General features: G+C 38.9%; 1 protein-coding gene across 1 annotated transcript in view; it reads right to left on the bottom strand.

Annotated features, from left to right (window-relative positions):
- Nucleotides 1-25,923, bottom strand: part of PIEZO2 (piezo type mechanosensitive ion channel component 2) — a 287,457-nt gene that overhangs the window by 45,417 nt on the left and 216,117 nt on the right. The window contains exons 21-32 of the mRNA XM_039706337.1: nucleotides 22,894-23,054; nucleotides 21,783-21,959; nucleotides 21,482-21,607; nucleotides 19,754-19,954; nucleotides 18,492-18,696; nucleotides 18,251-18,352; nucleotides 17,614-17,779; nucleotides 7,949-8,192; nucleotides 6,668-6,764; nucleotides 4,728-4,887; nucleotides 2,844-2,933; nucleotides 811-932 (exon numbers count right to left, since the gene is read on the bottom strand). Coding sequence (XP_039562271.1) covers nucleotides 811-932; nucleotides 2,844-2,933; nucleotides 4,728-4,887; nucleotides 6,668-6,764; nucleotides 7,949-8,192; nucleotides 17,614-17,779; nucleotides 18,251-18,352; nucleotides 18,492-18,696; nucleotides 19,754-19,954; nucleotides 21,482-21,607; nucleotides 21,783-21,959; nucleotides 22,894-23,054 — 1,851 coding nt within the window. The remainder of the gene's footprint in view (nucleotides 1-810; nucleotides 933-2,843; nucleotides 2,934-4,727; nucleotides 4,888-6,667; nucleotides 6,765-7,948; nucleotides 8,193-17,613; nucleotides 17,780-18,250; nucleotides 18,353-18,491; nucleotides 18,697-19,753; nucleotides 19,955-21,481; nucleotides 21,608-21,782; nucleotides 21,960-22,893; nucleotides 23,055-25,923) is intronic.

Below are 25,923 nucleotides of genomic sequence, written 5' to 3'. Positions count from 1 at the left end.
CTAAAATAAAATATGTTCAAATATTAATTTTACAAAATGAGAAACATATTTCTTACACTGATTAATAATTTTTATTTTCTCTCAAAAGAACTAAAATTTCATGAGCACATCAGATGTCAGGTCTACTGAATACATTTAATATTAAAATAATTCAAAACCATGACCACTAAGCAGAAGTACTCTGATTTATGCAGAAGTTAAAACAGCATTCCACTCTAAAACAGCTAAAAAGTTGGGGTTTGTGTTTTATAACATCCTGTCACAGTTGACTGTAATTTAAAGAGGAAAAAAATTCCCTCCTCTCAAATCCCCTTACATTTCAGGCTCCAAAATTTTTGAATCCAGTAAGTGCAGATCTCAGTTCAATGCTTGAAATGTGGCACCAGACAGGTATGATTTTATCAGTGCCCATGATTTTAAATAACATTTAAGAGCACACAAACATTTCAGTGACTGAAAAAAATCCAGAACAGCATCCAGAAAACATTGCTGGAAAAATGTTGGTGCTACCTATTTGTAAAACTGTGTTTTATAGATAATGATTTTTACCAAAATAAACCCTGACTCTTTTCAGCTCTTTGCCAATAGCCTGAAGTTAACCAACAGTATCCTCAAAGTGAACCATTTTCTCTAAACCTAGTTACAGTACATAACACAGATTTTTTTTTTTGGTGGAATCGAGCCTGAAACTGATAGTCAGCTAACAATGTTGTTACGTGCTGGCAGTTTTCAAGAACAGTTTATCACTTGTCCAACTAGCAGGTCTATCAGATCCTTATGCAAATATGGTACAGGAGTAGCTAATGGTACCTTCATCATCCTCTTCAGAAGCCTTCCGAATCTCCGGCCCCTCTGAGGACTCCTGGTTCATGCTCAGCATCCTCTCTTTACCCTTCTTGTATTTTTGCTGCCTGGCTTTGATGCGATCCATTCTAGCAAAAGGAGGAATCTTATTAGATTTACACTTTCACCCACCCTAGAAAACAAGTGTTAAACATATGCACATACACACACACACACACACTGCAGCACTTCTGAGGGAAATATTCCACACTGTTGTTAGTCCTGCCCTTAAACAGGAGACACATTGCTCTGAAGGGGCTGGCTGGGAGGACCAAGCATAGATGTTCATTCTGTTGGTCAGTGAAAGCTGGATTTCTTGCTGTCCTGACTGTTTACTTTCTCCCACTCAACTATCTTATTATCATTTAAAATTACCTTTCCTGAAACTTGCCACTCTGAACCAGGGATTTGGTTGCTTCTGCTCTGTTTGTACTACATCTTCACCCTTTAAGATCATTTGTCTCAACGGACGTCAGTGACAAATTGTGTCCCTTGGGGGTCCAGTGCTATTTTTACTGTCTGGGGATGAAGTGGGATCAAGTGTACCTTCAGCAAAGTTTGCAGATGACACCCAGCTGTGTGGTGCTGTTGGCACAGCTGAAGAATGGAATGCGTTTTGCAGGGATCAGGACAAGCTCAAGAAGCTGGTGTACAGGAACCTCATGAAGTTAACTAAGACCAAATTCAAGGTGCTGCGCCTGGGTCAGGGCAACTGCTGATATCAACAGAGGCTGGGGCATGGACTGATTGAGAGCAGCCCTGCTGAGGATGCTTTGGGGGTGCTGACGGATGAGAGGCTGGACATGAGCCTCAATGGGCACTCCCAGCCCGGAAACCCAGCTGTGTCCAGGCTGTATTCAAACCACAGTAGGCAGGAGGGTGAGAGAGGGGATTCTACCCCTCTGCTCTCATGAGACCCCACCCACAGTGCTGCATCCAGCTCTGAGGTGCCCAGCACTGGAAGGACATGGACCTGTTGGTCCAGAGGAGGGCCAGAAAAGTGACTAGAAGATGGACCACCTCTCCTGTAAGGAAAGGTTGTGACAATTAGGGCTGTTCAGCATGAAGAAAAGGCTCTGGAGAGATCTTATTGCAGCCATTCAGTACTTGGAGACAGCTTATAGGAAAGATGGGGCCAAACTTTTTTGCAGGGTCTGTTGTGAAGACAAAGGGCAATGGTTCTAAACTGCAAGGGGATTGCTTTAGATTGGCCACAAGAAAAATGCTTTTACAATGAGGGTGGTAAAACCTGGAGCAGGTTTCCAGAGAGGTGGTGGATGCTCCATCCCCAGACACATTCAAGGTCAGGCTGGATGGGGCTCTGAGCAAATTGATCTCTTTGACCATGTCCCTGCTCATTATAGGGGGGTTGAACTAGGTGACCTTTAGGTTTTCCCCTCCAACTCAAACAATTATATGATTATGTGATTCTATACAGGTAGAAAATATGGTCCCTGCAATCTTCCGATGATTTTTTCATTATGCATCATGGAAGGAACTGTCATGAGTGGGCTTTGACACTTGGTTAGGAAGTGTCCAGTTAGGGCTTTCCATGCATTCTGTTGAAGGAACTTTGAAACTTTTTCAACTTTCTGCAGTTACCAAAGAAGCATGTTGGCTGCATGCAATACAAACCAAAGTGATTTATGGGCCGTATAAAAAGAAAGGGTCTCCAGGCCACTTGAACTGAATGCAAATATTTTCAGTGAAGCTAAACATATATTTTGCACTCAAACACCAAAGAAGGAACCACAAATAAAACAGAAAGAGCAGCCATGCAACAAAATTTTCCAGGAATACAGATAACAGATATATAGAACAAAATTCTAATAATGGTAAAGCATTTCTATAAAAGAAAGTGCTAGATAAATATCAGAAGCCAGTTTTTCTGTCAAAGAAGGTGCTAGATAAATACCAGCAATCAGTTAAATATATATATATATACGTATTCATAGGTATATGCATATATATATATATATATAAATGCATTAAATACTTACTGTCTTTTCAGTTGGTCCATTGATTTTTTTTCCTCTTCAATTCTTGCTTTTACAGCCTTGACAATTGTAGCCTGAAAAAGCTCAGCACCCCTACATCAGAAATGGGACAGAGGAAAAGAAAAAGGAGAAGACATGTCAAATGTTTCTGAGTTTTCCCTATGGTAACTAAGAAAAGAGAATTCTATGTTCCCTCTATACATGACCTTATCTGCATCAAGCAAAACTAATCCAGGACTTGAAACAAACAATCGATTTGTCTAAAATAGTAACATCTTTACAGACAATCATTTTAAGATCTGAGCCCAAATACCAGGTGAATCCTACTCAGCCTGTATGCTCCTCTATCAGCTGTTCTCAAGAAATTCAGTTCCCGTCCTCAAAACACAGAACGCAAGTAGGTTCAAGGCTGAGGAAGGATTTCTTGCACACCCTCAGGATTTCTTTATAGTCAATTCAGCATTATAATCACCTCAATTCCCTGCCTCAGTCCTCCTGGTAGTTGTGAGCAAGGTCCAGCTTTATCCAGGGCCATGATAAGCATATATTCAGCTTCATTTTTACCCTCTGAATACTATGGTCCTTTCAATCTGACAATAACAAGCCCTTGAGCAAGTTTCTGGTGTGCCAAAAGAATATGGCTTTCCACCCCATGACATTAGAAACGTAATCAGTTAATTGATTTGAACATTATGACCATTCTTCCTAATTCACACATGAACTCTTAAGGCTCTTAAAAGAGTCTTAAAGTCTCTCTCAAAGAAGTAATAGCAATCTAAAGCCTTTCTTTTGTCAGGAAAAGCTGTAATTTTAAAGAAGAAAAGTTGTAATTTTAAAAGTCCACTCTTTCATTCTGGATGCACATTTCGCTATGTAGGACGTATTTTGATACTCATGATTTTGCTTTATGCTGTTTTCACTGTGAACCCAGCATACCAAAAGAGGTACAAAAAGAGTACAAAAATGCAATTATCCAGCATAATTGGGCATCAGCACTGAAATTCACTCCAGAACAAAAGCCTAATGCAACATGGGGTGGAGGTGTAGGTCTTTTGGTAGCCCTCTTTACAGGGCTGAATTTTGTTTATTATAGGGAGCTAAACATGTCCCCTTCTTAAAAAGATCCCTGGAAGAGGAAGATAAAAATTACTTCATTTCATTACATGCAAGCCAAATTTTTCCCGAAATACAGTCAGAAATCAATGTCTGTATGTCTTCTCAGGAAAAAAAAAAAAGCCACAATACATTTATTCCAATATTAACAAAAGTAATTTCTTGGAAACTTTATAGACATTAAAACCAGTATTTCATTCCTCATCTGCCTTCATATCATAAACCAGAAGAATGTCTGTGCTAGTGATGGCTATGAGTGATTGCTTGTGGTGTAACAGCCCAATGAGGTTAACACTTCCTTGCCAAACTTAGTCAGTGTTCAGTGATGTGACACTTCCCAAAAGTGTTCCCTTTTCCTCCCAAGCCAGATGTAAGAACTTTCCTGTCTTCCTCCTCCTGCAACATTTCTTGTGACGAGATTTCTAAGAATTGTCTCAAACAAGGTCTGACAGCAGAATATTTTCTTTCCAAGACTTAGCAACTCTGGCATTCTCTCTCATGCATATCGATGTTGAGAGAATGCTGCAACACACTTTCAGAGCTTTTAACAGGAGCAGCAGATGGTATTTGGTAGAAAGAATTGTTTAATTTCTATTAGATTCTCAATTAATTTGTTTTCTTGTGTCAAAGCTGGGTTTGCAATTATGAATTTAGCATGTATTGTTTAAATAAGTGTTAATGGACTGTTTTGGTACTACTTATTGTAAACACTAAGTACTGCCACCATGAAAGATTTGAGCTGTTTAATTTAATTTCTTTTAAATTTTCTGTTACCTTGATGCTAATATCTGAGAAGCTTTTATATCTGCAACCACATGAAGGAAGTAGTAACTCATGAAGACTCTTCTTTGCAGCAACAGGAAAGCAAAACATATACTGTCCCAAATGATTCCTGCTTCACCACTGGGCAGTTTACAATCTACATTGCTCGTTGCTGGAAAAAGACACCATCAGTGTTAAGAATTCTTTAATAATGTTTAATTAATTAAATAATCCTAGCCTTTAAAATTAATTTAATTATTTTAGATCTTCCTAAAGAAAACTGTCATGCATTTCCATTTGAGGTGCACCAAAATTTCTTTTACAACAAACTGAAAAGCTTCCAACAATGTGATGTCCCATGTGCCACTGTCCCACAAGTTAGAATTCATCAGAAGTGAACCATTTGCATATAAATTCAGCCTACTTTAGTAAGTACTTGAAAATAAAGAATGGAAAAGGCATATCTTTTGTTACACTGAATTATTTTATTTCAGTGTTTCCTAAAATGGCATATATTTTGTGTTCTTCTCTTCAAAGTGACTTTTTCTCTCATTTTTTAATTAAGAACATTATCAACAGGAGAAATAAGTGGTTTATTTTTGTCAAAATGACTTTTTGACTGCCACCACCTAATATTTTTATTTTTCCTCTCCACAACTCAGTCAATGCTCCTTTCCATTGCATAAGAGAAGAAATATTTGAAACCACAAAACTGCTTCCTTTGGGGTAGGAGGAGACAGGCAGAGAGGAAATCCCATTCCTCCTACCCCTAGATTTTGGCTTGGGCTATTTCTTTCTTTCTTTATTCTCTGTAAGACAGTTCTCTTGGGGATATTAAAAAATTAAAACTGGGTTTTGTGGAGCTGGACTATAAACCCCATGGCCTATGCTGCCCTATAGAAGGCAGTAGAAGGACTCCAGGGACGGGCTCTGGCTCAGAGCTGGCTTTTCAAGCAAGCAAGTCAACTTAAGAGCTCTGGAAGGTCAAACTCCAAGAGCTTCAAAGCTGTGCCGAAACCCTGTAGGGGGTATTTGAAAACCTGTGCCTAAGTTTCTGTTGCTGCCCAAAATGTTTTGGATAACACAAGAATTCTTGGGCACCTTTCATCCTGTGAATTTGTGTCTTCGTATTTACTTTCTTTTCCGCTATTCCACACTTACCTATTAGGATCAGTCATGATGACCGGAATTCAGAATTTTGCTGCAGACTCTCTAGGCTGAAACAGCTCTTTAAATTCAGGAAAAACACAAACCAAACCCCAAAAAACACACACACACACACACAAACCTCCAAAACCCTGCAGGTGTTTTCAAACTGTTTATCTGGGATGTCAGGACAAAGTGGCAACAAATTAATAGCTCAGTGAGATGTGAAGGGTTTTGCTCTCCATACTTCATTCATCCCTTCTCTCATCTCCATTCACAGACATTATCCACTCCATTCCTTTTATCACCACATGAAAATAATCACAAGGAAAAAAAATTGCCTAAACTCTCTATACATGCAGAAAAGTTGCCACTTTTGTGCCATTTCAGTGAGCTGAAGAGGTTTACCCTTTGAACCACTGAACCCTGGTACACAGGGAGGAGGGGGAGTCCACACTGCACACGAGGAGTGCAGCAGGGAAAAGGTGCCCTGTCCATGCAGTGATGGTGAGCTGACCTTTTAGCTCAAGATGTACAGTAAACCAGAGCATCACATCACCTGCATATATGGGAAAATGTGTTAAGTGTCAATATCTGTGAATTGTTCATTTACAGCAAATGCTGGCTGTGGGTGGATGCATGGGGATGGTGGTAGTTTTCTCTGTATACGAGTCCCCCTTGTTTCTGTGAAATATTTTCAATATTCTGTGTTGCTAATCAAAATAGGCACAACTTAAATATGGTAGAAGATTTTGAGGTGATTCTTTCTTTATAGAAAATTATGGAGAAAAATAAGCTGTACTTACGAATATGGTAGCCTTTAACTGTACAAGCCAGGCTAAATGCCTGAATCACCCAGCAACTCTTCGCAATTAATGATTCAATGTAGCCACATGCTCCTATCTGCAAAGTAAAAGAGCAGTTTCATATAACAAGACATAGCAGTAATGAGGATAAGAAAAATTGCATCATTTTACATTACATGAGACATAATACAGCCAAGGGCAGCCAAATTATTCTCATTACTGAAAGAGCTTGGAAGAGTGTCTTTACCAGGGACACAAACTAGTCTTAGACAGAATTTGATTTTTTGATTATCAGTGAGATAGGAGGCATGTGGGTCTTGTTTGCATTTTTGCACAGAAAGGGACACATCTGGCATACGATGTAATGTGACAACTAAGCAACTTTTATAAATCACTGACTTAATCTTGCAAACATACATGGACAAGTTTAAGACACATGTAGCTCCACTGAATTCCCAAGCATAAAATGAAGCACATATGTAAGCATTTAGAACATTTGTAAATTCAAACCACCCATAAATCTATTTTATTTCAGTGTAGTGACTTAAATAAATGAAAAAAGAAAAATGTCTGTTCTTTGCAGTCCAGCACTAAAACTGTTCAAAGTTAAAAAGCAACTGCCAGGAATAAATCTAAATTTATCTTTCAAAAAGATTGAAATTACTGGCTTGTCTTAATCACCTGTCAGTACCACTGCAAGAATACATATAAAAGAGTTAATTAATACAAGAAAAATCTTTCATATTTTGCAGAAGAATGTAACATTTAATTATCAAACACATCTATTTCCACCTGAATATTAACTAGTTCCAAAAGCAACAGGAATGGAGTGTGTAACTTTGTAGTCAACCTCACTAATTACATTACATCACACAACTGCATCTCATACTAGTATGAAAATTCTTATTTAAATAAATTGTCTAATTAAATGTGCACTACTTATCAACAGCATGACTAATTTTGCATTTCTTACTCATTTTTTCACTCCACTTTTCATGAGACTTCTAAGGAGAGACTTCATTAGGCAAAGAAACCAGAACCTGGCCCTTTGAAAGCAGTTTGTGAGCTTTTACAGAGCCCGAGTGAGCACATGGGTGCACATTTCCCTATGATGGATATGCACTGCCACTCCCTAGCAATGCATAATTGAAATGGAGACTGCTTTGTGCTTGCAGAAGGCTGTGGTCCTGAAGAAGGATTTTTAATGACTGCTCAATGCACTGTGCACACTTCCAGTGAAACAGAAGTGCTGAGGGCAGAGGAAAGGCAACAGGTCCCTACCGACAGGATGTTCTTCATGGTGATCACGAAGACGTTGTAGGCAATCAGCCAGTCCCAGTAACGCAGAATGCTCCTGATGGGCTTCAGCAACAGGTCTCCACCAAAGAGAAGGAAATAGAAGCAGGCCACCAAGTAGCCCATACAGAATATGCTGATCCTTGTGGTTCCCGTGATGAAGATTATGGTAAGCACAAACCAGAAGAGGTAACTAAATATTATCACCTTATACATGTCTAAGTAGGACCTAGAAGTAAAACAAGGAGAAAAAGTTACCATTTTTTCTGAGGGCAATGTTGTCTTTCCTCTTTCTGCACCACTTGCTGACACTTGTGCCCAAGCGTCTTCTGGGCATTCTCACACTTCAGTATTTGTGCAGGCACTCACCACTAACACCACAGTCAGGGGTTTGGTTCGTGCACGGGTCTGCCCAGCTCACACATTTCACTCCAGCTCCTCCCTGTGCATAAGCACCTTGCTACACCTAATCAGGGTGCTGTGCTTGCTGCTGGATCAGGCCTCAAACCATGGAAGGGAGGAAAACCCGCTCTCACCAAAATTCATGGTAAAGGGATATTATCTGCAATGCCATATATGAGATCTAAAGGCTGTCTGAGATCATCTTTCAAGAAGTCTGAGAAATAGTATAGCAAATCTATTTTAAAAAGCCAACTACAGTCCACCACTGCAAACAATTCCATATTTATTGATGACTTCTAGGGAATTCAGCCTAATAAAAGACTAGTTTTCATAAACAGCTGCTAAAAATATCTTTCTCTAATGGAGATCAACTGCAAAAGTTTTGACGGGCAAAATGTTTCTACAGAACAGAAATGTGATAGAACTTACTGAAACATCTTCCAGGAAGTTCTGAGAGAGAGCTATCTGAAATCAGCCTGGCCCACAGTGGGAAAGAGAGAGAAACAGTTTGGTGTTTTCAGATTCCTTAAAATGTTGACTGAGTGAGCTTTCAAACAAGAATATCTGCCAAAGGCAATACCCAATACTACATATAGCTAAACACTGCAAAACCAACTAATTCCTAGTTTCCTCCCATTTATATTGTTTTGATTCCAAATCTAACTGTGTTTTCAGAGTCTGTTCACCCAGGCTGTGTAACTACATTTGTCAGGAAACCAGGCAGGGAGACAGAACTACACAAGTGCACATATACCTAAGCCAAACCATGTAAGGAGCAAATGAACTAAATGCACTGCATGAAGCCACATAAAAGGGCCCCTGCTGCTTGATGTTCTCAGGCTCAGAACTTTCTAGGAGTATGTATTTATAGTCTTACATTTATAGGCCTGTATTACACATTTTGCCAGAGAGGCATTTAATGAAAGGTAAAAAGAAAGCTTCTTTATGTTTATTTCCCGCAAATATTTAAGAAATTTGTGGTCTACTGCCTGTGAAATATAAAAAAAATCATGACTTTGGAGATGTTACTGGGTTCTGGGTGATAAAACATTAATAAAGAATCAATATGTGCTGGGACAATAAAGAAGACAGTTGAAGAGGTCTTCATTAACTTGATGTGCACTAGAAATGTTGCTCTCATTGTTTCTCCAGAAAACAATAGTCTGTTTAATATCCCTTTAATAATAATTACTGGTGTGTGGGATGGCTAGGAAGAGATAATTTTCCTGATACTGCTCTATTTCAAAATGATTGTCCTTTGCTACCAACAAAATGCATCAGCATAATTTGAGAAAAGCCCAAAATAGAATCAAATTGATCCAAAACACAGCAATGCCTTAATACTCTTTAATAAAAATGAACTCTGACTCTTAGAGACAATCAGGACTGTCTCAATCCAAACTTCTCTACATGTGGCATTTGCTTGAGTCATATTCAGCAACAGGTATCACTCTTAGATGAAAATTTATGGAAATTAGAGAGAATATGAAAAGGAAGACAATAATCTATTTTTTCACTTTAATGGTAGTCATTTGATACATTTTAACAGTAATCTAAAATCTTAAATACACCTGTTCTTTATATCCAAAATATCCATTAAATATAATAGCCTTGGGCATCTCTAAACCAACCAAACAACAAAACTGATGGAATGGAAAAATTCTCAGAAGGGAGGAGGCACTACAACTGTGTCAAGCGACAAATGACGTAGTCCTTAAAGATAGAAAGCATTCTGACTTTTATAGCTGTGCAGTTACAAGCAAATCCAACAATAAAAATGGCTCCCAAGAATTCATCTTGGAGTGGACATCTCACAAAATGGTGTTTGAACAAGTCAGCCAAAGCACACCTAAACAATGAAGACCATCAGCCATCCAAGGTACTTCTGAGCCATCCTAAGAAGTTTGTCACATTGAACACAATGGAGAGAACCACTCAAGTTGTTTCAGGTAGATATAAATTTTCCTGAAATCATGTTTATTTCAGTTTCAATAAGCAAAACCTAGATTGTTGCTGCATAGAGTCATCCATGCCCCTAATTTTCACTAATTGTTAATATTGATAGGGATAGGTCAAGTGCTGTAAGAGCAGGAACAAAGACATGTCTTGGTGACGTGTTACTTGTTACCTCTCAAACATCTGACACATTCTCATACATAAATCTTTAAATTCTGCCTCAAAGGCCAGAACATTAGGAAGTGAGGAGTTTCGGTTCCTTGCTCTGGGGATCATAAAGCAATAGTGGGAGGCTGAAGAACAAGGACACCCCAACAGCTAAAAAGACTCTACACTAATCCATGAGGAGAGTTGAGGTGCTTACCCTCTGTTTAAAAGCTCCTACACAGACAGGAGAAAATGCTAAATCTTGGATAGCATATATTGTGATTTTATGCTTTCACTACAGACCACACAGACTATTAGTTTAATGTCATGTAAATCTACCAAACTCTCATTTTATAAGTGTCTTTTAAATCTCCCTTCATTTACCAAGAGCAAAAGGCCACCCTCAGGATGTGACATTTAACAATACACCTTAGAAATCTGCACAGCTGGTTCCCAAGGGGACAGTCCCACTCAGCTCTGCATTTCAGCCTCTTTTTTGGCTTTGGCCCTTTTAAATGGTTTCAAGAAGAAAATTTGCAAAAGCTTATTTACTTTGAGGGAGGACAGAAGGAATGGATACTTTTCTGCCCAATTAGCCTCCAAATGCATTCAGTGCTGGTGTGATCAATGCAGAAAGGAGGGAGGGTGCAGTGGGAGGCTAAGAACACAGTCACACATCTGAGTAAGATTAACCACTACACCAGTGCACCAAAAGCATCTGACTACAGCTCTGACTACGGCATGACAGCATCTGAATGAGAAACTACACAGAAGAAACCTGAAAGATTAATGAGAAATAAAACCCACTGATTTTCCAACCATGTCATTAGTAGAACCCACTAATACTCTGGATAACATTTTGGAAAAAATTACCATATCAATTTGCTCAAAACCAAGGAAGACAAAGTCTGAAGTTCATTCCACACATCCATCAAAGCTATTTTAACTTCAGATGGCTCTCTATATCAAATTATCTGCTTTTCTTTTCTAAAGTTTTATTGGTCTTACCATGATTGTTTCAATATTTTATTTCCACAGGAATTAATTTCTAACTGCAATACAATCCAGCCTGTTGCAGAGAGATTGCTGTAGGTGTAGTTGTTTTCCTGGCATGCTACGCGATGTGTTTGGCTATGACCAGCCTAGTGACTGGAGCTCTGCCTGCAGGACCAAGAGGTGCTGAATCTGCAGCCAATAATCCCTTTCAGGAAAGGTGTTTGTCCTCAGCCAAATGTCCTGCTTCGAAATTTAGGGGAAGAACACCCTTGTGCTCACGCACTGGTGAAAGCCTTTTTTGGTGATGGATGTAGCCCAAGGGTTCTTCATGCTGGAGGAGCTGCTGTTATGTAGTTTCACTGTTTTTCCTCAGCAGCCCCCTGCTTTGAGCGTGATACCCACCTTCATATAACCCAAGGCTCCTCCTGTAGCCTTCCTCTGATGACATATTGTCCCTACACATATGTGTTCAGTAAGCTTCACCTACTCCCAAATTTCTTCTTTCTTTATTACATATCTCCTGTTCCTTACACTCTTAGCAGCCTGTGTGACCCTGCATCAGAGCTTGTTTTTTCCCCTTCTAATCTCAACATTGCTAATGTTCCCACCTCAGCTTCCATCCTCAAACCCTGCCCCTGGAGCTCTATTTCAGCTTTCAGAAGGGAGTTTTGTTGATTTTCCCTCTGCCAATAGCAACACCTAATCTTCTGAGAACTAGCTCCTTTATTTCAATGGACTTCTTCAAATCTAGTGTTGTGGATCCCATAGGTTTTAGTTCCTACTATTTTGTTAAACCTTCTCAAGGAACTGATATTCTTCAATTACTTTCTTACCAGTGAAGTCTTTCCTTCATGCTTGTATATACCTTAAAAAAACCCAAATCCACAACCGTGTTATTTGTTGAGGCTCATTTCTTTAGTTAAAGAATCTGCTTTAAATATGACAGGAAGCCTGTAATGTTCATTTGAAGATCCTATCTCACTAACTTAAGTTGGAACACAGTTCCAAAACTGGCACTACAGCTGCCTTTCAGACACTTTTACCTGACTCCCCTCATGATGGTTCCCAGAGTACAGGTATTAAAGGAGACAGTTCAGTGACTGTTTCTGCTTCTAAGTGGAAAAAAGCAGATTACAATCCCGAGCTTTTTTTTTTTTTTTTTCCCCCTGAAAATGTCTAAGAGAATGTCTGAAAACTGCTTGGGAACTGAAATGAGAATTTTCCAGCATTAGAGACTGTGGGAAAGGATTATCCTCAGTGAGGTTGCTTTAAATCCTGTGTCATTCTAAAAGCTCCTATTTCTATTCTTTGTTCTTATTTCTGTTTCAAAGTCCTTTGGATGTACACTTCTTTGGGGTCAAGCACATACCCCCTGGGAAATCTGGGGATGGAAAGACAAGAAAATTTCAGGAAATCTCTTACTTAGACTGTATTTATCAATGTTAAACTCAAGTATTTCTCCAGAGAGAAGAAAATGAAGCATTTTGGAAATATGTTTTTCTTCTGCCACTGTTTATGTTGCAGTTAAAAGTTTTTTATCCATGTCTACTAGAACAGTGACCAAGTAGTATCTTCTCAAGCAAAGTGACACTTCAGAAAGGCTTCTTTGGTCTGCAGCTGCCATTCTTTTACATTGCAATAAATGCACATCAGGCTTCTCAGAAAATGCAAGAATACCAAGCACAACTTTTAATTTTTTTTTCTTCTGCTTTGTAATTTATTCATAACCAGGTTGTCTTACTGTTTGGCTCTTTCTGACTAACTTTTGGAGAAATGCCATTATTAATTTCACTTGCTTGGATAAGGTTTGAACCAAGTTTTGTCTGTGCTACTAAATGTTTAGACCGTTCTCAAACTTCTCTTGAAAAGCATAAGAATTTTTTTTAGACAAAGCCCTTTCAGTTCCAAATTATCTTGGATGGAGGCCAGATACACACATTTGCTTTTGAGGTAGATCTTCAGTGGATTACCCAGAGCCTGAGAGTCCTTCTTTTAAAGATTTATAACTCCTAATAAAATATTCAGTCACCTTAACGTACTGTCATCTATTGGGCTACCTACTGGTGCTTCTTTGAAGCAAATTAGGCATTTAGGATTGCATATGTGCAGTGTAACCTCTCAAAAATAATGTAATCTGAAGCCTGGGATAATCTACATTGTAGTGAAAGCATTGGAAGAAAGACCTAAGAGCTCAAAGAAAGGTAAGATACCTTGAAGAACACCAGAACTATTATGCAGTTCCTACTATAGGAAGGTATGTTTATAATGAGGGACACCATCCTCCATGTTCCTATTACACATTCATGCAGCTAACACTACAAAAAACCCAAAAAAAAGAAAGAAAAAAAAAAGAAGTTGTTATGCTTAAAAGGGGGTGGAAGGAAGACCCGTAAAACTATGGATGAGTGAGCTTTCCGTCTGTGTTTGGGAAGGTCATGGAGCAGGTCTTCATGGAAGCAATGTTAAGGCAAGAAAAGAAGGTGATCCTAGCATGGCTTCATCAAGGGAAAATTGTGCCTGCCCACTCTGGTGGCTTTTTATGATGGAATGACTGCAACGCTCTATAAGGTCAACATATAGAGAAATGTAATCTAGCTGGACTTTTGTAAAACCTTCAAGATGGTCCTACACAACATCCTTGTCTTTCTAGACTGGACTGACATGGATTTGACAAATAGGCTATCATATTAGCCTATATAGCCATATATAGCCAGATCAATACATATTTCTCTATCAGTGGATAGAGAATTCGCTGAATGGATGCAGCAAGAGAGCTGGGGACCATGGCTCTATGTCCAGGTGGAGGCAGGTAACAAGTGGTGTCTCTCAGGGCTCTGTCCTGGGACAGGTGCTCCTCAATATCTTCATCAGTGACACAGAGAATGGGATTAAGTGCAGCCTCAGCAAGTTTGCAGATGGCACCAAGCCAAATGATGCAGTTGGCACAACAGAAGAATGGGATGCCATCCAGAGGGATCTGGAAAAGCTTGAGAAGTGGGCCCATATGAACCTCATAAACTTGAACAAATCCAAGTGCAATGTCCCACAACTGAGTCAGGGAAATCCCAGACATGAGCACAGACTGGGAAAGGAATTCATTGATAGCAGCTCTGATGAGAAGGACTTGGGGATTCTCATGGATGAAAAACTGGACATGAGCTGGCAATGTACACTCACATCCCAGAAAGCCAACTGCATCCTGGGCTGCTTCATAAGAGGTCAAGGGAGGTGATTCTCCCTCTTTGCCCTCATGAGATACCATCTGGAATACTGTATTCAGATCTGGGGTCCTCAGTCTGAGAAAGACAGGGACCTGTTGGGGTGAGCCCAGAGGAGGTCCAAGAACATGGTCAGAGGGATGGAGCATCTCTCCTATAAGAAAAGGCTGAGAGAGTTGGGGTTGTTCAGCCTGGAGAAGAGAAATTTCTGGTGAGACCTCAGTGTGGTCTTCTAGTAATTAAAGGCAACCTATAAAAAAGGAGATGTGTTTACACAGGGATACAGGGGTAAAGCAAGGGGAAGGATTTCAAGCTAGAAGAGGAGAGATTTAGATTAGATATTAGGAAGAAATTCTTTACTCAGAATGCAATGAGGCACTGAAACAGGTCACCTGGAGCTGTGGATGCCCCATCCCTGCCAGTGTTCCAAGCCAGGTGGGATGGGGCTTTGAACAACCTGGTCTAGTGGAAGATGTCACTACTCTTTTCAGGGAGGTTGGAATGAGATGATCTCCCTTTGAAATGGAAGGCCCCTTCCATTTCAATGCAAAGCAGTCTATGATTCCATGATTCCCTGCCCAAATATCTACAAGAAAAGATATTATAAACAGGAATATCTTTTGTTCCTGAATGTGTTAATTAATGGGTTTTCTAGTAATAAATTCATTTTTCAAACAAAAATATCCCTGTTCTTTTCTCTTTCTCTGCCTTGTTTTCCTTGTTCTCCTTATTCACACAACATAAAACTGTCACATGAAATAGTTTCACAGATTGTTGACATTTAGGTGGAAAAAATATAACGTGATCACAGTTTATTTGTTCGGCACACCTCCACTAATGAGTTCTTTGATTTTCAAGGGGATTTTTGTACTCTCAATCAGTAATATTACCTACTTCCTAATACATGCAGCAAACTCCCAATTAAATGGTTTCATTTTGTTAATCACCTCTCCACAGGTCTCCTTGGTCAGCACACACCCAGCAGGGTGTCTTAGTGGATGTCCTGCCACCAATAGCTTCAAGTTGAAGCATCCCATGCACATGAAACAAACCACAGAAATCAACCCAAAGGATTGTGGAGGAGCAGAAGGCCAGTTCAGCTTGAACTTTGTTTTCCTGACTCCGATTACCACCCAAAATCTTCAAATATCCTCTGTGTTCCAAAGTTTCATGTTTGTCCACTTGGGAATATCTTACACAGATGACCAGAGTTACCTATCAGATTCCAGAGAACATTGAAAAGATCCCAAAAGAGGCTGTTTAAAACCCAGTGATTTTATTGTCTTTTTCTCTTCTAAAGGCAGCTTTAATACACATTCCCATCAGTAATGAGTTTTTTTCAGAATAATTTTTTTTCTGGACTTTGGGAGGAAAATTCGATCTTTCTGTCAGAAAACAGTGATGGTTTTTACCAGTGACCAAACATATCAGTGTGCCCAATGCAACTGCTTCATCAGCCTTTTCTAAGATGGACATAACTTCAGTGGCAAGAGAAAAACTCAAGAGAAAACTCCACTACATTTCCTCTCAATCAAGCCCTATTTGTCAGCTATCATTTAGAAAGCATTCTCATTGATGAAGCCTTTTGAAGAAAGATTAACACATCTCCCTTCCTGCTTATGTTACTAAATCTAGAACACTGGGTCCACTGTGTAGACTGGAAATTCTCAAGGGGAAGAACTGCTCAGCCTTTGCCCAGTAGCAACTATAAATCTCTGGACAAATGAGTCAATTGAATGCTTCATTGTAACAGAAATAGCAGGATCATCCCAGAGATCTTGAGTAGGACTTTTAGTGATACCACTTGTCTGGTAAAAGAAATGTCTGTCTTCCAAAGGGAGATTCTCATGGACATTGGTTCTAGAGGGTTTTGTATTGCTGTCATACTCAGACATCTGTTGGTAACATGCATTAACAGATCAAGCCTAACAGAACACCACAGTGAAGAAATCTTACTCTTCCCATTTATTCTTGTAGTACTCTACAACTTTCAGAGACAACTTCAAATAAGACCATGTCCAGCAAAATTTAGAAGAGCTGAGTTAATCTGTGTTTTATGAAATGATCACACAATGGAACAGTTCCATTGTTTGAAGGCAGTTCAGAACAAACTGCCTCAAGCTCTGCCCCTTTATGTGTTATTCACTTTCTTAAACAAGCTTATATGCAGCGCTCACGAAGAGGAGGACATGTCAGTTGTCCTTCCAAGACACTTTTATGGTTCTTATGCCTAGATGAAATAGCACAAAGGACAGTCTCTTAGAGGATTATTTTGATCGTGCTTAGACAACAATTCGTCAGGACACAACTGATGATTTTTGGGATTAAACACACACATGCAGACTACAATGGATTCTTGCTAACATGTCTGTGCTTGAGGGGAAACCAGCACAGCACTTAAGTCCACCATAAATGCTGCCCCACAGGGAATTCATGGAGGGAAACTCAGATTTGAGTACCAAGATTTTTTCTGGATTTGGAAATACAGAGGGTTAGGTAGATTAACCTAACAGCCAAACTACACTCTTTTTTTCAAACTTTCTAAATCCACATGTGCACAGATAGCATGCAAGAACTTGTGACCTAAAGGTGAATATTTTGCAATGTGTTGATTGTCTAAGACACTGGTGGGACATGGTGACCTTAAAGGTCTTTTCCAAACTAAACAAGTCTATGATTCTGTGAATGCAGGCTTTCAGGCAAATTTATCACAGAACTTCTCTGGAGAGCACTTAAAACAAATCATCGGTTTTAGGAAGATGTGTTTGCATCCACCCAGAAATTAACTCTCATACAGCAGTATGTTAGATGGGAACGTACATGAATACAAATTCCAAGTAAAAATGGAAGCTGTGAGAATGACTTTTAGCCTAGTGAACTTTATGAAAAGGAAGCGCTGTATTTTCCAAGTGTTTAAGATTCAGTTTTTACCGGCAGTGGATGAAGTCAGGAACAGGATTATGTTGGCTAAAAGATGCTGCATCAAGGTTCATGCAAATTTCCACATTGTCTCCAGCCATGATTCGTACTGCAGCTTTATTTTCATCCTCAAATGTCTGCCTTTGCAAGGATGCACACAAAAGCAGCATGAAGTCATCTAGGAGAAAGCAGTGATTGCAAGGAAAAATTCAGTCATCAACATAGGTGTAAGGAGAGTCGTGATGTATAATAATGTAGTTACCAGACTGTTTTCCCACACTTTGAACCTCCAAGACTGAGTGGTTTTCAATGCATTAAACTCTGAATTGAAATTTATTAATGTTTTTAGGTTTTTTACCTGTCATTGTCCACGTCTTTTATGGAGAAATAAATGAGAAAAGGGGAAATATTCATACATTTTTATGTCAAATTATTAAAAAAGGGATACAGGAAAAGCAGATGCAAAAATTACTAACTCTGTGAACTTTTCTACTACATTCAAAGCCATACTTAGTATTCAATCATGCAAAAAAATCTGTCATCTTGCTGCTGAAGTGTAAATGAAAGGCTGGCTTCAAATTCCACTTTGTACAGGTGATTTATGCAAAGAACATACAAGCACTTTATAACAACGTGCTAAAATACTTACACACAAGGAAGACGGGGTTTGGTCTGACAATGAAGTCTGGAAAGTATAACCACTTTATGATATTGGAGTTGAAGTTGGCATTGCCACTTCTCCATGGATAGTCTGTGTGGCAGAGGCATGCAAAAATTCGATCAGTACTTCATAACAATTACTTAGTCCTTTTCTTCAGAACACTTGCCAATTTTCCAGCATGTTTCTATAAAAGCAACAAGCAGTAATTTTACATAAAGGGTGTCCTTACCTTTACAAGGAGCAGGTGGGATGCCAATGCAAAGGAAGTACTGGAATGTAATGATGCACGTTAGAAAACAGCAATATTTTGGCCAGATTTCTGCAATAGCTTTTCTCCTACGTCGATACAACACAGCAATCAGCCAGAAGGCGTGAATCATTGCATAAAAATCCATCCTTTGACCAATTACATTCACTGATAGAAGAAAACAGGTCTGGAAATGAAGTAAAGAAACATAAACAACTTTTACAACCTCATGACTAGTCAATACAGCAGTAATAAATTATTGTGGATCCTGACAGAATGCCTGGATGTGCCTGCGTCTGACTGCAGGAGCCCTGTGCAAACCAACAAGCTCCAACAGCAACTTCCACCACTCCACCCAAAGACCCAAAGTTTTGATACTCTTCTGTCTAGAGCAGGTTTCCATTATGTGATATCTAAAGATAGCAGAAGGAAAGAGCCTTGTCACAATAGCTAGTATGTGAAATGTTTAATTGTTGTCAAGCAAAGAACACATTGCACAGCCATATATTTTGATATGAGGTACAGATGTGAAAAAGAAGAGGAACTATAAAGATTGGTATAACTAAAACATGTTCTCGTGTAGGAAATGGACAAGGCATTTGGACCATACAGCTTCTATAGGTGATAGACAAATCCAGTCAATTCGTGCAAGACAGCTTTAGTTTTCCATTATTCTAAAGGCTTTGCATTTCAGCATTTCTGTTCTCTGCCTTCACTGAAAGCAGTCCCTTCACTCAGTTCCATGAAACATGTTTTGAAACTTTGTGAAAACTTAATTTACTCCGCTCACTATTTTGTCTTTCTCTCTCCCCAGGTTAGAATGATTTAAAATTATTTCCCAAAGAAAATAACTTCCTGGGCTTTTTAAATTTTCATTCATTCTTAATCCTCAGATGGCTGTGAACACCCACTATGATCAGTTTACTCCACTGATCATAGTGGTGGTAATGTTTAACAGATAGGTCAAGAGCATCATTATGATTAAATTTAAGATGCATTATTCTGGGAGTTGCCTCCTTCAGATAGGCATAGAAAATTGTGAAAAACCACTACTTGGAAAGATTTTTTTAAAAGTACATCTCATGTGACCATGAACAAACAGACATGGTAAGGGAACAGAGATGACTAACATGAATGATGACTAATAAGCCTCTAGATGTCAAACACAACCCAAGCTACTATTCAAGAATAACACATTCAAAAGGTTTGGAATGTTAATCTAAAGAAAAGTAACACATATTTACCTCCAAACCAAACTTGTAGAAGAAGTAGTTTATGAAATACTTGACACAGTTTACAAGTCCATCATCCAGATGTGCTCTTGTAATATCATGGAAAATGGTTTTAGTCACAGGTGCGGTGAGGTTATTTCGACATCTGTAGTATTCTTGGTGACGGTAGATTGTAACTTCAAAGGCCAGAATAGCCAGCATCAGTAAGTTATTCTATGGGAGACACAATCAGGAGAATATTAAATAGAAGTCAAAATCACAAGAATCTATAAAATTTTCTGATAAGTATAAACCTATTAATACCCAAATTGATGTTATCACTGAGGACTTCTGCACTCCAAAAGGCACTGGCGCCTATTCCCAGCTACTATGATTACAACAAATTAAGGTTCACACCAATTCTTGGATTTTGATGAATCACACAGACATCCAGAAGAAACATATAAAGACATTAATTAGAAAATATTATAATAAAAACTAGTTGTGGAAATGAAGAGAAGGAAAAAGGCATTGACCCATTCACATGCCCTCTAATATTTCATAGATTCTCTTAAGGTATCATGTTTTGTTTTGAAGAAGATAGAAGACACAAAAACAAAAATCATCTGCAGAGGTTTACTGTCAAGCACTAAATTTCCAAAACAAGGATGTTGGGTAGAGCAAATTTAACCTAGGCACTCTTTCACATGAACAGTCCATCTGTCAGTCTTCTCTCAGGCACAGCTCCTTCTGTCCCAAAGCCAGATTGACTAGGACACAGTCAAGGGTGGCTATGAATTGATTTTTTATTTATCTCAGGAGGGAGATCTGTCCTATGCTCAATAGAAGAGAGGTACTAACTAACTCCAAAAGCTGGTTAAAAGGACCAGCTCCGGAAAAGTCCCTCAAGAAAGTCATAACTGAAGCTGAAGTGGCAAAGTCTAGATCTCTGTTCTTTGAGAAATATTTGGGACAAGAATCTCCTGAAACAGGTGCCACTGGGATTTTTATATATTTTTATTTTTTTTTATTTTTTTTTTATTTATTTATTTATATATTTTATACTTTCTGTCAAAAATATTTGGGACAAGAATCTCCTGAAACAGGTGCCACTGGGATTTTTATACTTTCTGTCAGCCTTAAACTGTGTATATAGAATGTTGGAGATTCTTCAGATTAATAACAAGTATGGTTTCCCAAGGACTTGGCACATTTTCACTGTAAGTAAAGTTTTTTAATCAAGACAGGAATAATAAAACATTGCTCACAGGCATGAACCAAAACCAAGAAGAAAAACAAAAAACATCCATTTACTAGTGTTTGAATGAATGATTCTCTTAACTCATTATATTTTCTAATTTGTGGATAAGGAATAAGCACTTAGAAAAATTAACTTCTAGCACACACTGTCATTCAGGGCAATTACTCTGATTAGACTCATCAGTCCCTTGGCACTTGAAAGCCATGTATCTCTTAATTACTTAGAGCTCTTAAATACCACATTTCTTAAAGAGTTTTTAACAGATGGTAGAGTGCAAAAATGATAATTCTATATGAAAGAATAACTTAATTGGTCCTGAATCCCTTCTGGAAATATTCTGTGTAACAGATGTGGTTTCCTGTTGCCTCTTTGCCTGTGTATTTCCCTATTATCAATGGTTTGCATTACATTTTTTTGTGTGACAGCTTATTTATTTCAAAGACAATACTATTTTCATCACAAATAAGAAGATATCTGAATAAAGACAACAAAGAAGTTACCCTTAAGTACACAAGAAGGGGACTAGACTTTCTCAATCCAACCCACTCCGAAGGATCAACTGGCCCACTGTAGAGCACTGAGGTTTTCAGTTCTTCTAAATTGACCTTAGTTTCATTCTCTCCTGGCTAAAAAGAAAATGCAGCAGTTATAAAACATTAACTTAAGAGTGCTTGGCAAGGGTATGAAATCAACAATAATACATCAGGTGAACTGTTATTTTTGTACTTGATATACATCCTTTTGCCCTCCTTCACTGAAGAAGACAGAAGTCAAACCTTTTTAATACACATTTGTACTCACCAATGTACAGTTTCTGGAAAAATCCTTGGGATCAATAGATGTGAGCTGATACAACATTTTGCAGACAATAATCACACATGTCCAAACAGTGCAGATACTTGATGCCAGTGGGCGAAACTGAGCATATGGCAAAGCAAGAGCCCATGCAATTAAAAACACAAAGTTAAGTAGAGACACCTGAAAACACAAAAACAGTGCAGAAATTACATGGAGCAACAAAAGAACTGAGAAAATTTGACCTTTTCCACAGCAGATAAAAAAAAATTAAAACGGGACATGCAGAAACTTTGAGGAAAATACTGAAAAAATAAATTACAACAATACCCACAATAACACAGACACAAAGTAGTAAGTGAAGAAGAAAGAACTTTACAGTTGGTTTAGAAAGACATTTACTACCTACATAATATTAATACTATTAGATCCACAAAACCCATATCTTCCTTATCAACAGATGTGAAATATAAAGAACCACATGCAGCTTCTGCTGCTTTAGTACTCATGAAACAAAGAAGAGATGACACAGATCCATGTGTCTGTGCAGCTGACCTTCATACTCTTGACTTTTCCCCCACAAAAAAAAAAAAAAAGAAAAAAAAGAAAGAGAAAAGCGGTATAATTTTGTTTTTAGTGAATCTCATCTTACTACGCTGTTCAAGAAATGGCTATGTCACACAGAGAACTCACATTGCCTGCACCAAAAGCACAGCTAAAAGTTGCTCCCTTTTTCTTCAGGCATAGCTCCACATTCTTGTTTCTTAAGCACCAGACCAAGTTTAAGTGATTTCCTACCTTTACATTCCCAGTCTTTTCTATGCCTTCCATCCTTGGACAGTGCCCAATGACAGTTTGAGCAGGAGAGTCTCTTAAATACAAAGAATGGGACTAATAAAATTTTAATACCTGGAGAAAAGGTGCAAGCTGAGACTCTTGAAACAGAGAGAATGTGGAGGATGTCAAGGCAGCTTCCCAGCAGGTGAACAAACCCAGCTGGATCCCGTAATTTCAATGAGGTCTGACAGGAGAAAGCCCTCTTCCTACACCTGGGTGTATAACCTCATGGCAGATGCTGACAAGATGTGTAAGAGTTTGACAGTGGATGTTTACTTGCCTCTTTCACTGTGACCCAGATGATGTAAGAGGAAACAATTTTGATGATGTGCAGCTCCAATAGCCACCACACAAAGACTTGCATCTTGTGAAAATACTCCAGGAATTTCAAAAACAGCACTGTAAGGCGGTCAATCACCAGATGCCACTTGTTCCTCAAGTCTGCAGGAATGTTCAAGCAGAACCATTGTAAGGACAAAACCAGAAGATCTCTGTGAAATAGAATACTCCACTAGACAACAATGATTTTTCTGCTTCTCTAAGCCTTAGAGTAAGATAAGAGGAAGGATAAAGGCACAGCTCAAACAATTTTGATGATGTGCAGCTCCAATAGCCACCACACAAAGACTTGCATCTTGTGAAAATACTCCAGGAATTTCAAAAACAGCACTGTAAGGCGGTCGATCACCAGATGCCACTTGTTCCTCAAGTCTGCAGGAATGTTCAAGCAGAACCATTGTAAGGACAAAACCAGAAGATCTCTGTGAAATAGAATACTCCACTAGACAACAATGATTTTTCTGCTTCTCTTCTAAGCCTTAGAGTAAGATAAGAGGGAGGATAAAGGCACAGCTTAGTGGTTAACTAAATAAAAGTGGGGTTGAAGCCCACTTAGCTGGGGTGCTTTCCCTTCTGACCCACATTCCCTGGAAGGATTCCATACTTCAAAAGTGACAGTGGTGGCCTCCCTTGCCAATTTTGCTTTTATTCCTCTCATCAGAGCTCTTTTTGGACTCCTGTCCTCCAGTATTTTTGGACCTAAGCTTAGAGATCTCACTCAGGAACTAAATCCAGCCCTGGTCCTTTTCCAGCTCAGAATTTTTTTTTTTTTATTTTTTATTTTTGGAAGCTATGGACCCAGCCTATTTTCAGAAAGCACAGACTACTACTACTACTATTCAGAAAGCTTTTCAGCCAGATTGGAAGAAATCCATGCACACTAGGGCTTGGATTCCTGTCACAAGGGTTGAGACAATTTTACTATAGACATCTTCAGAAGTCAGAATCATCTAAACTGCCTTGAAAACAGCACAGCCTCTTTAGACTGTGACCTGTTCCTTCACAGGACATCTAAATCAAGAAAGGCAAACTGTAGCCCGCTCAAATATTTCCCTCAGTTGAAAAAGCTTTATCAAGCAGAGATCATGAAGCTGGGTGAAAGCATCCCTTCGCAGGGGTATTTGGCTGAAAAAGCCATCCTCCCAAATAGTACTCCAGTGAGCAAGCTTGTGGCACCATCACCTGTTACATGTGAGTGTACATGACAATACATTTGCTGAACAGTGCTCTCTAAGCAACCACTTTGCTTGTGGGCTGGCTGTAAAACTGTTTCGTCTGGCTGGTATGTATTAGTATAAAGTCTTCACACTGTATTCAAGGTTTCAGAACCATTTTGGAGATTAGGAAGGATTTTTCATGCTGTGAGAACATTCTTTATATCAGAGATGGAAACATTTGCAAGTGACACCAAAGCACATCACTGTGTAAGCTGGTAAAAATGCAAAGGAATTACCACCTTCTTTATGAAATTATTTCAAATTATCACTTTATTTTATATGTATAAAGCACACCAAAATGGTTACTCCATGCATATTTGTGTGAAGAACACATGCACATTTGTGTGAAAAAGCAGACTTTTTTGGAACACCTCACAACTAAATTCTATTTTTTTTCTTTGCATTTTTTCTCCAAACACAAGTTAGAAAATCATAATAAAAATGCTGAGAGATGTGAATTCTGTAAGCACTTAATTAAACTTGAGAAATTAATTAAGCTACAGAACTCTAATGCTACATGTGGTTTTATAAGCACAATGAGAGTATTTGAGAGAAGTCTTGACAGAGTCAGATGTTCTCACTCATTCTTTTATTGCATTTATTTTCATTTGCAGTGTTGCATCATGCAAGATGTATCCAGACAGTGAGCTAAGAGGAGGAGGCAGATAAGGTGCTCTTATAAAGGTGCTCTTGTCAGGCGATACATGCACAGGGAATAAAATACAGGCCTGACTGCATCCACTGAAATATTGTACAACACTCTGTAGTGAAGTCTGCACACATGAGCGTGTTTAATGTCAAAGCTCCAGCCACATGGCTGTGTAAAAATGGTATAACTCCAGTAGAAATAAATGCAGCTTAAAGATGGATTCCCTTGTGCTATTCCAAGCAACACCAGCTGCAGCTCCCAAATTCCCTGCTTGCATGAGTCACTGCACAGAGTAATGTCCACCAGCTGGTCTCTTTCCCAAGGCCCTCCCAACAAGCTGGAATGGCTGGAGTACACCAGACCCCTCACCCCTCACAGACAGAATGAAGGCTGGCCAATAAAGGTTTCCATGGCCCATGACCCCCTCTGTGATGACAGCTGTTCCAGCCAGGAAAGGTAAGTTGTTTCAGCTGAGAACAGCCTGTCCAGGGAAGTGGTGGAGTCACCATCCCTGGAGGTATTTAAAAGATGTATAGGTGTGGAATTTAGGGACATGGTTTGGTGGTGGATATGGCAGTGCTGGGTTAATGACTGGACTCAATGATCTTAAGAATGATTGCCTGATTCTTTAGGGCTACTAAGCCTGATGTGCTGCTATTTTGCCTTGACAAAGATCCTCTCCCTATTTAGTGTCACATTCCTGTGATTATTGCCATGAGTAACTAAATTTCTAGTAAGGCTCTTTCCAAAGAATACATCTTCCTTGAGTGTTAAGTGCTCTTTCCTAGTTTCACTTTTGGCTTGTATTACAAACTGCTTTATGGTAATAATTCATTTTAGAAGGTCATATTAACAATATCAAGGATGATAGTATAAGCCATACCCATGTCTGCCCTTGAACTTTTTTATGTTCATCTGGCATCAATTACTATTCCATATTCAGAAGTGAAAAATATGACACTAATGTGCACATAAATAATGAAGCAAAGCCATTGGGACTCCTGGGGAGACATGACTTGAAAGCATGCAGTATTAGATATTAAATACGTATGTGTATTATTTTCTTTGTTGTAAGGAGGTTTCACTCTAAAGAAGTATTTAGGAT

Source organism: Passer montanus, unplaced genomic scaffold (assembly GCF_014805655.1).
Source record: "Passer montanus isolate IOZ18808 unplaced genomic scaffold, ASM1480565v1 scaffold19, whole genome shotgun sequence".
Lineage (NCBI taxonomy): Eukaryota > Metazoa > Chordata > Aves > Passeriformes > Passeridae > Passer > Passer montanus.
Note: the sequence above shows the minus strand (reverse complement) of the source record. Positions and strands in the feature narration are given on the sequence as shown.